Below are 13,073 nucleotides of genomic sequence, written 5' to 3' on the forward strand. Positions count from 1 at the left end.
TAGCGCCATACTGACTATATCAACTAAATCTAAACCTGATCTGAACTTGAATCATCTCTGAGTAAAAAACAACTACTCATGAAACCCACACAAGAGTAGCAGAAATGTGTTTTATTGTAGCAAATAACATTGGCTGGATTTCCTGTTCTACAAAATGTCAAGAGCACCGGAAGCATTTAAGGATCAAGTGAAGGCTGTAATAAATGCACTCAATTCAAGCAAGTCAAAGTAAATACTTCATCACATATTGTACACACTTCACTTATTCTTTTCCCTCATTTTCCCCCCTGGTACTACAGTAAATGACATGATTCTCTCCCAACAGAGTGGGCAAGCATATTTGCTTTTCACCAAATTATGACAAACTGTGCAAGTAGACAAATAGATGTCTATTGAAAGCTTCTGTTTGTCATATGGCAATACACAAACACATTCCATGTCTCATTTAAATAAAGCAGGCATCACGTCAATGTTTGTATACATTATAATTCAATGCAATAAACTATGTGTGCAGATAATGAAACAAGACAGAGAAGGCTCTATTAGATGAGCAACAGCAGAGACCAGAGCAGAGTGCTATAGGCCATGAACACAGGGGAAATCCTTTTCATTTTGACTGGCTTTAGTGTTTTACATATTCTCTTTGTTTCACTCACCATGGTGACAGATTGTGAAACATATTTTCAACATTGACACCTCACGTTGCCTCCCTCATTATAAAAAGGGACTCCCATGTGAGATCCTCTCTCAAAAATACCCCAGGGACAAGCAAAGTGCATGACGAGTTCAGTACAAACCAACAAGTTATGGCACTTGTTTGCACCAGTCTTTGTGTCACCAACAAATGGAGCCAAAAACGAGGTGAAGTTAGTGTTACCCGGTTGCTTATTACGGTAGACGAACCCTGCAATAAGCACACTTACGTTTCTTTGTAAACATAAATTGTTTGAGATGTGAAATGCATCATTTTAATAACGGATTGTTGGAGCTGTCATACAAAAAAAGCAAAAATACAGGTGATGGATGTGGATGTACAGTCGTTCCTTGTTGATGAAAAGCAAAAACGCTGAAGTGAAAAAATTTTGTGTTGAGAATAGCTTAGTTTTAACATGACAATAGAAGTAAAGGTCTTTTGTGTTAGCTACTGTTAAGCACTGTAAGACTGTCTAATCAATCGTGTAATACACTAGATGTGTATGCGATGCGTCATCCCTGACTCCAAAGGTCCAAACCAGCTTGTATAAATTGGCAACAAGGGGGTATCACCTGCTGTTCTGTCTGTAAGCACTTCAGATTGTTTTGCATGGAGCATGACAACTGTAGCTGTTTGTCTCATAACATTGTAAAAGAGGCAAAGAAATTAATCTTAAAAGTGGACAGTAGTTCAAACACCTTTCAAGTCATCTTGCAGCGATACTTATTCTTTCAGCCTCCAAGGTCAAGACTTCAGGTTTCACCGTTGAGAGTTTCAGCCCACCTGCCACTAAAGAAACGCAAAGGGGTAAATCATGAGAGCAGTCACACTTTTGTTCTCGTTTTGTCAATCTGAATCTCAAATTTGTATAATATTTTGATGTTATCTCTGACTAGATTTAAGATTCAAACTACAGTTGATTTATACATTTTGCAGTAATCTGACTGTGTGATGTAAAACAGTGGTTTACCACAATACAAGTGAGCGTTGCATTACTTTTTACTTGAAAAATAATCTTGAAAGCTTTAGAACAAACACATCCACAAATATTATGACATTATCCATAAAAACACTTACCCTCAAACTATAATAACATATAATATGTAATAATATTCAATTTATTAATATATCATCCAGCTTCACAAACAACTACATCTGTACAAAGCATTGGTTATGTGACTCAGACTCTCTGAACGTTTCCTCTTGACATAAATGTCAGTTGAGTGAATGCATATAACAACATCTTTTCAAAGTGGTTCAGTATTGCTATAGTGTCTATTAATTATTAAAGAGTTTCCAGCTATTACAGACACCACACAGCTCGAGGATAAACACAAAACTAACCTTCAGCCCACCGCCACCCGACACAGAGGAGCTCATCGCCTGCTTCTCAATCTCCTCCTGTTTTTTCCTTTTCCTCTCGACTGCTTCTGGATTTTTGACACCCCTGTATGTTGTCTGAGAAATAGAGACAAATATGATCAAGCACTACAAGCAACTTTATGAAAAAAAATTGTTTTATCTTATTTATAGGTTAAAAGACATATACAAGCAAACATGCGTTAATATTTTCCCATAACCGTTTACATACAAAAGCACAAGGCATCTTCAAAAAGGGAATTAAACTGCCAAATAAGGTAATTCAGGGGAAGGATGGAGCAGCTAACTGGAATGTGGCCGTGTGTTAGGGCTTGAGGTTTTCATCGGCGGTAGTACAAGTGTGATCTGTCAGGGTGTCAGGAGTTTCGAAGATGAAAAGAGTGACTTGGGGAAAGAACGTGTTGCAGCTGAGACATGAGCCAATCCAAAAGTTTCACCTGGCAGAGAAGGGTTATATTCTGGTTCATGTCTACTTACCTGAATACAACTCTAGCATGGCGCTTACGGGCGTGCAAGTGGCTTTTCTGTACGATAAAAAAATCCACTCACCACACTGTCAAGGGCATCTACCGTTAATGGGGTGTATATATTAAACACAAGGCTACAAAGTCATAATATGTTAAGCTAGATTTTTTAGTACTATTAGATACATGCCAAAAACAAATGCAGTCTGGACAACCCAGCAGTACATCCTGTAAAAGTTACCTTTTTAATTAAATTGTCTTTAAAAAACAGTTGTGCTTTATGGTGACTTTGGAGGCTGTTGTGTGTTTTGCTGTTGAATTGTACTGTGTTATACTGGGGAGAGTTTCTAATGAGGGTAGACAAAGCATCAAAACTTTTTATCTTTGGTAGGACAAATGCAGAAAAAGATGCTTGGGGAAGGTAGAAATTATAAACATTTCCAGTTAAGTCTACTGTTTCAGAGCAGTGTCTCCATTGTTGAACTGTAAAATATCCTGGCTGCCTCTGTTATGAATCTGTGTCACGAGGCTTTGACAACAATTTGATGTTTGGATACTGAATTTTTAAAAATCCCTAATATTGTACTGGCATCAGCCCAAAAAGCCACCAATCTGATAAAGGTTTTAACCACTTCTACCAGCTCTGGATGCTAATACTTTTGAACCTTTACTAAAAGGGGCACTATGCAGTTTTAGAGAAGGACCTCAAACTCTGTGTTTCAATATCTACACTATCAGTGAGGTAAAACAAACATATTATTTGTTTTTGCACAATTGCATTTTTCCACAGCTGTTCTCATAAGAAAATAAGGTCCCCAGAACATTGTTTGAAGCAAGACAGGTGGCACTGGCAGGGTCTGCCACATGTAAACAGCTAAAGTAAAAGTAGCAGAGTCAAAAAGCATGAAACTGTGTTGTCCTTTAAGGACACTTTGTTTACTCAATTTGTTCAGGCATAAATAAAATCCACCACTGAAAATATTTCTCTTGTGATTACAATTTCTTCCCCAAAACTACATGGTAATCTTTTTTCTTCTTTTTTTTTTTAAATGCACAACTTTTATTTGTAACTTATTTACACTCTGTGTTATTGTTACATATACTCAAGTACAGATCTTATTCCACCTCTTCACAACAAAATTCAGCAACTTAACAGATAGTAAATCCTCCCTTCGTGATTTATTTCTGGGTTGTTGTATGAGTTGTTGCTTTATGACACTTAATAATCTGGTAACCAAGTTGATTAATACACTGTTTCGACAGCGCTTGATTTTCTTGATAAAAGAAAATAACCTACCTCTTTTTGTCTCTTCTCGGCGGCCTCAGCTAATTGTCGTCTTCTTGTCTCCTGAAATACCACATTTTAAATGTTGTAAGCCACAGCTGAAAGCAAATTGTTCCCACTACACTGGCTGTGTTGGGCCTGGAGCATACTCGTCGTGCCACCTTTCACAGAAGATAAACACAGTCGACGGCTCCTGAACATATTAGGGCGTGTTGGTGTCCGATAGGTCATTTATCAAATCCATACTTGACATTTGTTTACGTTAATTTGCATCTTATCATATTAAATTTTGTGATACATGCGGTGCAGTTGTACTTCACTAATGAACGGCTCGTGATAAAAGTTTAAGTAAATTAACTTACGGGATCTGGAGTGACAACAACGTCGTCCGCTGCTCCACCAAGGCACGGTAAGCACATCCCCATACTTGAGTTGTTATTCGACGCAGAAAAGCAACGCAAAATTTCAGTTATCAGTTTCTGTTAGTTAGCCCACCTTACTAACTAACTACCTAACTAAGCCAGCTGGTAAGCCACTCTTAGATAGAAGAAAACAGAAGCAGCAGCTTCTACTCCCATATGCAGTTGCTGGGTCGCCTAGCATAACGTTACCGTTAGCTAACGGCTTCTGTTAGCTACTGTAACGTTAGCATCTTTGCCAACAGCTACTTTAAGCAACCACTACAAGCCCAGTTACGTCTTTAAGCAAGTGGGTAAATTACTCCTCCTCGCACCTCTTGTTTAATCGCCCAGGCATTTAGAAACGATCTGTGTTAAGGTCTGGCGTCGGGGATAAATATTTTTGCTCTGAGTTTGTTTTGGTCTGAGTTCAGCTGACTGGACCGTTCTCCCAGGGTGTGTTCACGAAAGTTGCAGTTCTGGTTGTCTGTTAGCTGTCTGCTAGAAACACACGAAACAAGCTCATTTTCATTTAAGCAGTCACACATCGCATAACTACTTTTGTTTCAATATATGATTAATCATTAAGCCGTAGTCATCTTTACTTCACTATGTTAAATTGTGTGTAATGTAGACTAGTCTGTGTGTAAAGTTCTTGAACGCAGCTTGGTGTGACGGGTGGGTGGATACTTCACGGTCCAATTATGATATCCGGTCCAACAGCACCACCGTGTGGCGAAGAACGATACACGCGATAATTGCAACGCTGAGGATGAAAATACAATACATGAGTGCTAAAAAGCATACTGACGATGTGATTTTACTTCACTCACGACCAACGCAGTAAATGTAGAGGAGATCTGAATATAGTCGGTTGATGTCTTGGATTTATTATTCTTTAATGGTATGGACCTCCAGCCCAATATATGACATAATAGGGCGACAGGAGTACTAATAATAACCGATTACATATGAATGTCACAAGTGTAATTACACTTCGTGGCGGCAGATTAATGCCAGTATAAGTCATAGTCAAAGCTACCATGTGAGAGAGGACCAACTCTCTCCTGTCGTTATAATTTGTTGTCAGTCACTAATGAGAAAGCTCCACGTGAAATGAGAAATGCTCCATACAGCAGCTCCCTCCAATCAATATTCTGCAGTCAATAAGCTGAGAGTTTAATGTTGTTCCTCGCTTCGTCACCCGACAACACTTTAAACTCCACCCATCCATTTTGCACGGCTGCACCGCCGGGGCTACTACTCCACAGCTCAGTGTGCCGCACTGTGAGATTGACAGGCTCATGAGACTGCAAAGCCTTTTCTACAAGTTGTCAATGAGAAACTTCTTCATGGGGGATTTGTACTGAAGGCGCCAGTACATGCAATGGAAGTCAAGGTGTCACAGGCTCTTGGCAGCTCCTCAGGTAGGATTGACTCACCTCTGAAGGAGGCACAGCGGGAAGTAGTCGTAAAACTGCAGCCGGCTGTGAAGCTGAATTGATTCAAGAGTTGCTGAATACTGAATTTGATCTGTTATCTAGACATGCTGTGATACCACTACTGATCAGGTCGTTGTTATTAAGGGATTACAGTCAATGTATTGGAAATCAACATTTAGAATGACACCTGGTCTTGTAACATTTTGTGTATATGTTCTCTCATGCACTCTCTGCTCTTTAAACAAGACCATCTATGTGCTATTATTGTGTATTTAACAGACACATTTGATTAACAGTTGTTTATTATAATACAAAAATCATAAAAGCTGTATGTGTAAGTGATGGGTGCAGAGGAGTTTTGTTTAAATCATGCGGTTTGTCTATAGATGAAAACTGATCCTTTAAGACTGATTAATTTATGAAGTGAGATATGGAATTAATTAATTAATAAACAGGAAAGTTAGAAGGGATCAGTCAGTGGAAGTGTTTGTCTGCTTCCTTCATGTCCTTTTTCTTTAAATGAGAAATAGATTGCACAGACGAGGAAGGAGAGCGTGACTGTTTTCGAGGGAAATCCAGCAAACATGTCCAGTGTCATTCAGTTTAATGAGCTCTCTAATGCATGAACGCTGAGGCTTTTATTAGCTGTTCTAAATCATCATTGCCTCAGGCAAGAGATGAAAATGGCAAAAAACTGTGGTTATGTCCTGATGGCTAATAGGGCAGTGTTTTCATCTGTGTGGAGCCATGTGGATAATGTTCAGCACTGTGCAGAGACTCTGAGAGGGACATGGGGGCAAACTATGATGTGGTGGCTCTGCTGGAAGCTGGGTGAAGTATTCACAATATAGTGTAAATCATCAAGCCTTTGAATCTGGTTTTGGATCCTTCTGTCTGTGCCCCTCTCACACCATGTTTTTTGGTCACCGCTCACCAGTGACTATATTACGCAGAGATGTCAAAGAAATTGTCTTCAACAGAATGTCTACTCATGGACAAACACTGGAGATGTGTGTAGGAGGAAGACATTCTAGTCTTTTTTATTCTTCCACTTTCTCACCAATCCTTTGTCTAATGAACTAAATAGAAAATGTGTATAACTTCCAATAAAATGATAATCACTTTCTGCATTAGTTTGCTGGAATTCAAGGTCCTTTTTTTGGAGCTTTGGAGAAAAGCTTTGGATTTTTTTGAGAGTTCTCATGCTGTTTTATAGTGATAGTCGCTGTTTATAATTGTGTTTACAGGCTGTCATTTTTGCTTCCATAATGCAATTTTGCATAACTCTGTGGAGCTTCACATTTTATCTGCGCACATTCAGTTAGAGGGGGAGACAAGACTGTTGTGATGTTATGGAAACATTGGTATGGCCTTAAGTGATCGTTGCTGAGTAATGTAAGCAGTTTAAGAGATGTAAGGTGCATAAACCAGGTAGTCGTTGCTATCATGTAATGGAAATACACTGTAAATGCTCTCCAGACTGGATTAGCTTATATGTAATAAGGTCATAAACACTGATGCCCCCTTTATTCAATTGATAAGTTGCCGGTGAAGATGTTCATCAGGCTGCACTCAAATAAAATTACATTTTCTTTATCAGCTGCTGACGGTTACATATTGTAAAGTGTTTCCTGGGCGTACATTAATTCTAATACATAAACCCACAAGCTCATCAGTCATAGAGCCCAAATGTAACAGACTGTTGGGGCCCATATGTATTTTATGGAGTAAACTATTTGGATATTGTTATATAGGCTGTTATTTATATTTATATAGAAAATATCAGCAAAGAATCTTTGGCTGTCTGTCCATTTGTCTGTCTGTATGTATGTCCATGCGTATCACTACAGCCATTCACCCCTCTGACTTCTGATTTGATAGGTGCATTGCCAAGGCCAAAAAGAGAAATGCAGTGTCGAGTGTGAAGTTGTCTGTGATGTGAAAGGTTAAAGATATCATTTAAAAGTTAAGAGACCATCTTGCGATGGGACCAGCTGTGATGCCCGACAACATATTGATGGTTACTAAGTTGAGATTACAGTATTGTACATGACTATAATATGTTCGTCTTCATATTCTGCCTTCGTTTTGATCACAGCTTTACCCCTGTCAAGTTTTGCGACTGCATCTTAATGAATGTGGGCCAGTGACGTAAAGTGTGGGGGATACCATCCGTCTTCTTCTGGCCCCCTTTGCTTGGTCCAGGTCCACCTACGAACTCGCCCTTCATTTCCATGTTAACTAACACACCTGTGAAAGATCGTGACTGCAGACACGTCATTGCTGTTAAAAAACATTTTGGGGATCCTGATCTGTAAAATAAGTTTCTGTTTGAACTTCTGAACTTTTAATCTGAAGAGAAAGATTTTCATTTACTGATAAACAAACTAAATAAACACACTCTCTATGTTTCATGACTGAATAAAGTGAATACAGAAACCGACTTTAAAAGTCTACACAACCTCATACTGTTATACTTTGTTTACATTTGGCGGACCCTGGCACCTTTCTAGCTTCAAACAGTTCTGGGGACCAAGAACAGCTTATTTATTCAGTTATGGAAAAAAAATTGTTTTGAATATTTCTGAGTTTGTTTTGTAACCTCATTTTAACACATACAGACTTTTACACATATACAGTATACAAACATTGTGGTCAAATGTTTACATACACTTGTAAAGACAATGTATATCATGGCAGTTTTCAGTTCCAGTGATTTATATAGATCTAATTTTTCTGTGATTGAATGAGAGGAACACATGCTACTTTGTCAGAAAAAAAAAAAAAATTCATGAAGTCTGCTTCGAATCTCAATTTATTATGGGTCTTCTGAAAATATTATCAAATCTGCCGTCTCAAAAACATACATAGAGTAATTCTGATATTTGGTAAAATGTCTCTTGGCCATTTTTAACTCAGTTAGGTGCTTTTGATAGCCATCTACAGGCGTCTGGCAGACCTCTGGCTGAACTACTTCTCTTGACAGAATCGGTAAGGTTCAGCTAAATATGTTGGCTTCCTGGCACAGACTTGTTTCGTCAGCACTGCCCACATGTTCACAATAGGCTGGAAGTTTGAACTATGTGAAGGCCGATCCAAACCATAAATTCTAGATCAATTTAGCCATTCATTTACCACCTCTGATTTGTGTTTGGGATCATTGCCCAGCTGAAACACCCTTCCGCTCCCAAAACAACCCCAGAGCATAATACTACCAACACTGTGGTAGACAGGAGGCACGGTGACCTTGGAGTTAAAGGCCTCACCTTCTCATCTATAAACATATTGCTGCTCATTGTAGACACACAACTCAGTTTTTGTTCCTTCTGACCACAGAGTTTTCATCCATTCTCGGTCCATGTGATCAGCAGCAAACTTCTGTCCAGCTAGTTTGCGTATTCTGCCTGGTCGCTGCACAACTGCACCTCACAATTTATACTTACAAAGAGCTGTTTGTGCAGTTTATCTTGGGACCTGTAGCTGCTTTAAAATGGTTACAAGTTACTTTCCTGAATTGTTCAAATCAATAATGGGCTCTTTCAGATCAATGCTGAGCTCTTTAGACTTCCCCATTGTAGTGTTGGTGGTCTAATGGGTGTATCAAACAAGCCCAGTTAAAATGGGCCCAGAAAAGTCATCAGCTGTTATCAATCATAATCACTCAGGAGAAGTTAAGAGGCCATGCTACAAAGAACACTGGGTTCACACAACTTTTTAGAATCACCTTAACTGATCATTCAAGTTCTTGTATGTATATTTTTGTGTCAGCAGATTTGGTCGCATTTTCAGAAGACCCAATAAAGCCCCAATAAACTGATATTTGAAACAAATTCCAAGAATGTCTTTTAGTAGTACATGTTCCACTCATTCCATCACAGGAATATAAAAGGATATTACAAGTGTATGTAAACTTTTGAATGTGACTTTATATAAATATATTTAACTCAATCTAAAGGGAAGATATGTGCTGCTGTTGACAGTGGCAGCAGCAAAATAAATTTTAGCCACCCACAAAGAAGGCCCACCTACAAAAATCTGTATCAGATTTAAGTGTATTCTGCTTCGCTCCCTCAAAAGCCTCCTTTTTCTAAATATTTCTCCATCGCTCCCACGTTAAAGGTAATCTCTGCGCCATTGCTGTTTTGGTAACATTATATTACGCATGTTAAAGAAAGTGAAAAAGAATTCCTGAATCCTCACCAAACATTGATGAGGTCTGCTCGGGGCTGAGACCCATCCTCCATCCTAGTTTTATAGGAATCTGTTCAGTATTTTTTGTGTCTATTCCTGCGTACAAACCAACAGACCAACCAACAAATAGACAATAGGGGGAAAACATCTCGCCCCCTCAACAGCGCTGGCTATCCTTATCAAGTTGTCATCTTATTTGATATTGTATTAATCGGATAATACAATCAGTGTTGCATGTGAAATACATTGGCCCCTAAGAAAACGAAAGTTGTAGTACCGGAGGCCAAGCAACTGGCCCTGCCCTGAACAAGGCTAGTAATATTAAAAAAGAACAAACACAGATTTTTTTATAACAATTCCTCAAATGTGGCAAATACTTGTGGCAAAGATGGAGGCAGTTTAACGATACAGTTAATTGTGAAAACTGACAGGAGAGCACTGAAACAGTAAACTTCACTGTAATTGTGATAATCATAAATGTTACATATCAAAAAGCAGATGAAACAGATTGGGCAACCTACATCTGTCGGCTTTAATCAACAAGCCCAAGATGTGTTTGTGACATTTATTGCAAGTGGGCTTTGCGTGCCCACTTGCAATAAATGAAACCTTTACAAGGTTAATGGAGTCACACTTTCTCCCAGCGTCTCATCATAGATTCAGGGTTACTTGAAAGAGGAATTTAGTGACTTTAAACTTTGAAAGGTATTTGTTTGAATAAATAATCAATTTGCCAGGAAGTTCTTGCAGGATGTACTCGCTCATCAATCGATCTACCTGGTGTGTGTGCAGTTTGGAAAAAAACGTTAGGGTGGTGTATTGCTGCACTTAGACTCTGGCTTTAATGGACGAAGCACATTTGAGAGGAAGTGATTGTTTCTGACCAGTTGTCTAGACCTCTGGTAACCAAGGCGCAGCAGTTTCCATCAGTCAGCTGTCATTTCTTTGTCCTCCAGTTATCTCTGATGATGTTTGTCAGTGAGGCAGTGAAGCAAAACATCACTCTGTATCAAAAACCCCTCCTTTCTTTCGGGCTTGGGTTACACAGCGCGCTGGCAGCAATTCTGTTGCTGTCACGCACTAAACAGTGCACATTCAATATTTAGCATTTCAAAAACGCACCAGCGTGTCTGGCAGCAATCTGTTTAGTTTTATGTGGGCTCCTCATCGTGAGGAGCTGCTGAGGGGAGATGTCGCTGTTGAACCTGTGGTGAATCATTTCTGAGATGTAAAATACTCCCAAATATTTGTGAGTCATGCTGTTTGGACTGTGAGTGCAGCCCCTCGGCTCTTCCTGTTGGTCGTAGTGAAGCTGAATGTGTGCAGGAGGAGGAGGGGGGAGCACACATCAGCACACACTGAATGAAAATCTCTGACTGTAGATGCTTATTTCTCCATGGTAAACAAATTAAAATGCATTATCATATGCTTACTTGGTTAACCCTGGCAGTGACCTGCGTTGGATTCAGTGGGGTAGCCACTAGATTATGTAATAAAGCAATTACAATAACATAACGGTTCAGTGGCTGTTCAAAGAAGGGGGCAAAGTTGAATTAATAATGTGCATTAAGCTGTTGTTCTTCTTCCTGTGCTGATTCTTCTAAACATCCACATCATCAGAGGAGAATGTACCATGAGATAATTAGACCGTTTTTGAAAATGAGGTATTTATTTATCCATGTGAATTGATATTCCACATTTCAGCTACAAATGTAACCGAAAACTGGCTCTATCAAAGATTTAGCCTGGTCAGACGAGTTTCACAGCTATTTTTTTTTTTTTTTTGAAAGCCAGAGGCCTCATTGTTCTCTGTTAGTGTCAGGTATCACAGGGTAAAAAGGAATTTTAAGGACATGTTAAAAATGTATGAGGGCAGTAACCCGAGAGGAATAAGGAGGGAGTTGTTACGATGTGATCATCTACTAATTTTACTGACCTGACCACACGAGCTCGTACATTTTCCCTCTGATAATTTAAAAAATTGGTGTAATGCATGCTAGGATGCCCTTCAGAATAAAAGCTGCAATAAAATGACATCGGTACTGTAGACTCACACCGCTTTGTCTCATGTTGATGTGCGTGTTTTTCAGGATCATGTCACCAGGAAAACTGTATGTTCCTGCCCCTGCTGGAGAGTCAGGCCTCCAGCTCCTCTGGAGCCGACAGGCCTGCTGCCATCAATCCCACAATCAGCCACTCAGTGTCCTGGTGCTCCTCGCTCGCCAACAGCACAGACACCGACCAACACTCTGGTGAGTTTGCCAGGAGCAGTGGTGAATCAAGTTTTCTAACATCCATTACATTACAAGCTCTGCCTGTCCTTGTTGGGCATATTGCTGCACACCTAATGTGTAATAAAGTAAAAGCCTTGTACAAAGACTAATTCCTTAATGAATATGGACCATGCTGTGTCTGCCATTGTGGGTGTTAATCAGGCTGTCAAGCACGTAGATTAATCTAGCGGTCAGCTAATTAATAGACAGAAATGAGTAAGCACACATTTCATGCCAATTTTTAAATAACAAAAACAATCTATTATTGCATTAACACCAAATACTCACTGGTTCCAGCCTCTTGGATGTGATTATCCACTACATTTTTCTGTTTTATCCAATTATGATAAAATAAATGGGTTGTGGACTTTGTGTCGTGCAAAACAAGTCTTTAAAGCAGCGATGTACAATAATATACACGCAGCATTGTTATCAGCTGATAATTGATTGAAATTTAAGCCCAAAATGAAAATTCTTGCTGATATGACGGCTTATAAGTTGACCGACCCAATCACCAGAATTAATGTTGGCAGTGTAAACCAGTGCAAACCATGCATATGCCGAAACTTGTGTGATTCCTTGTGTTCTAACTTTACTTTCAGTTTTTTCAACACTGCGCTCATGGTCTGGTCCGTGGCATCTGGCATGAGAGGTGATCTGTTGACTAAGGAGTTTTCTTATCTTGCCCAGTGAAAGTGCACATTTAGAAAAAGCACTTTATGTCTGCATCTGACAGCATTGTGATAAGAGTCAGCTTGATAATATGTGAATTTCATTGCAGAGGAGACTTGATGTTCTCTGCAGTTAGGTGGGGAAAAATATGTGCTTATCTGGCATCAGCCAGAATAAGTCCCCATATCAGATATCAGCAAAATTCCAATATCCTGCACTCCTAATCTATAGCCAGTCACTTGGACTATGGCAAAGTGGGATGTGAGATTTTTGA

The 13,073-nt window shown here is 39.3% G+C and overlaps 2 protein-coding genes across 4 annotated transcripts in view; one reads left to right on the forward strand and one right to left on the reverse strand.

The window, feature by feature from the left end:
* Positions 1-91: 91 nt before the first annotated feature.
* LOC119024120 (small VCP interacting protein) lies at positions 92-4,800 on the reverse strand. 2 transcript variants are annotated; one of them, XM_037106601.1, is made up of 4 exons: positions 4,186-4,690; positions 3,836-3,886; positions 2,039-2,152; positions 92-1,483 (listed from the first exon to the last, which is right to left on the reverse strand). In XM_037106601.1, the coding sequence occupies exons 1-4, from the start codon at positions 4,246-4,248 to the stop codon at positions 1,469-1,471; spliced, it is 243 nt and encodes an 80-aa protein (XP_036962496.1). In that variant the 5' UTR covers positions 4,249-4,690; the 3' UTR covers positions 92-1,468. The 2 variants fall into 2 exon arrangements, with proteins under 2 accessions (XP_036962496.1, XP_036962498.1); XM_037106603.1 differs by lacking the exon at positions 92-1,483 and adding an exon at positions 2,552-2,598 and having other exon boundaries at positions 4,186-4,800.
* A 267-nt stretch (positions 4,801-5,067) lies between these two features.
* ano3 (anoctamin 3) overlaps positions 5,068-13,073 on the forward strand; it is a 46,784-nt gene continuing 38,778 nt past the window's right edge. Inside the window, exons 1-2 of one of the 2 annotated variants that reach the window (XM_037106574.1) lie at positions 5,068-5,648; positions 11,945-12,106. In XM_037106574.1, coding sequence (XP_036962469.1) covers positions 5,609-5,648; positions 11,945-12,106 — 202 coding nt within the window. In that variant the 5' untranslated portion in view covers positions 5,068-5,608. The remainder of the gene's footprint in view (positions 5,649-11,944; positions 12,107-13,073) is intronic. The other variant, XM_037106573.1, reaches the window with a different exon arrangement.

Source organism: Acanthopagrus latus, chromosome 8, assembly GCF_904848185.1.
Source record: "Acanthopagrus latus isolate v.2019 chromosome 8, fAcaLat1.1, whole genome shotgun sequence".
Classification (NCBI taxonomy): Eukaryota; Metazoa; Chordata; class Actinopteri; order Spariformes; family Sparidae; genus Acanthopagrus; species Acanthopagrus latus.

Coding starts and splice junctions, on each gene's coding strand:
- LOC119024120 (XM_037106601.1), bottom strand. CDS start 4,248: ATGGGGATGTGCTTACCGTGCCTTGGTGGAGCAGCGGACGACGTTGTT. Junction 3,887..4,185: donor TTGTTGTCACTCCAGATCCC/GTAAGTTAATTT, acceptor GTGGTATTTCAG/GAGACAAGAAGACGACAATT. Junction 2,153..3,835: donor CCGAGAAGAGACAAAAAGAG/GTAGGTTATTTT, acceptor TCTATTTCTCAG/ACAACATACAGGGGTGTCAA.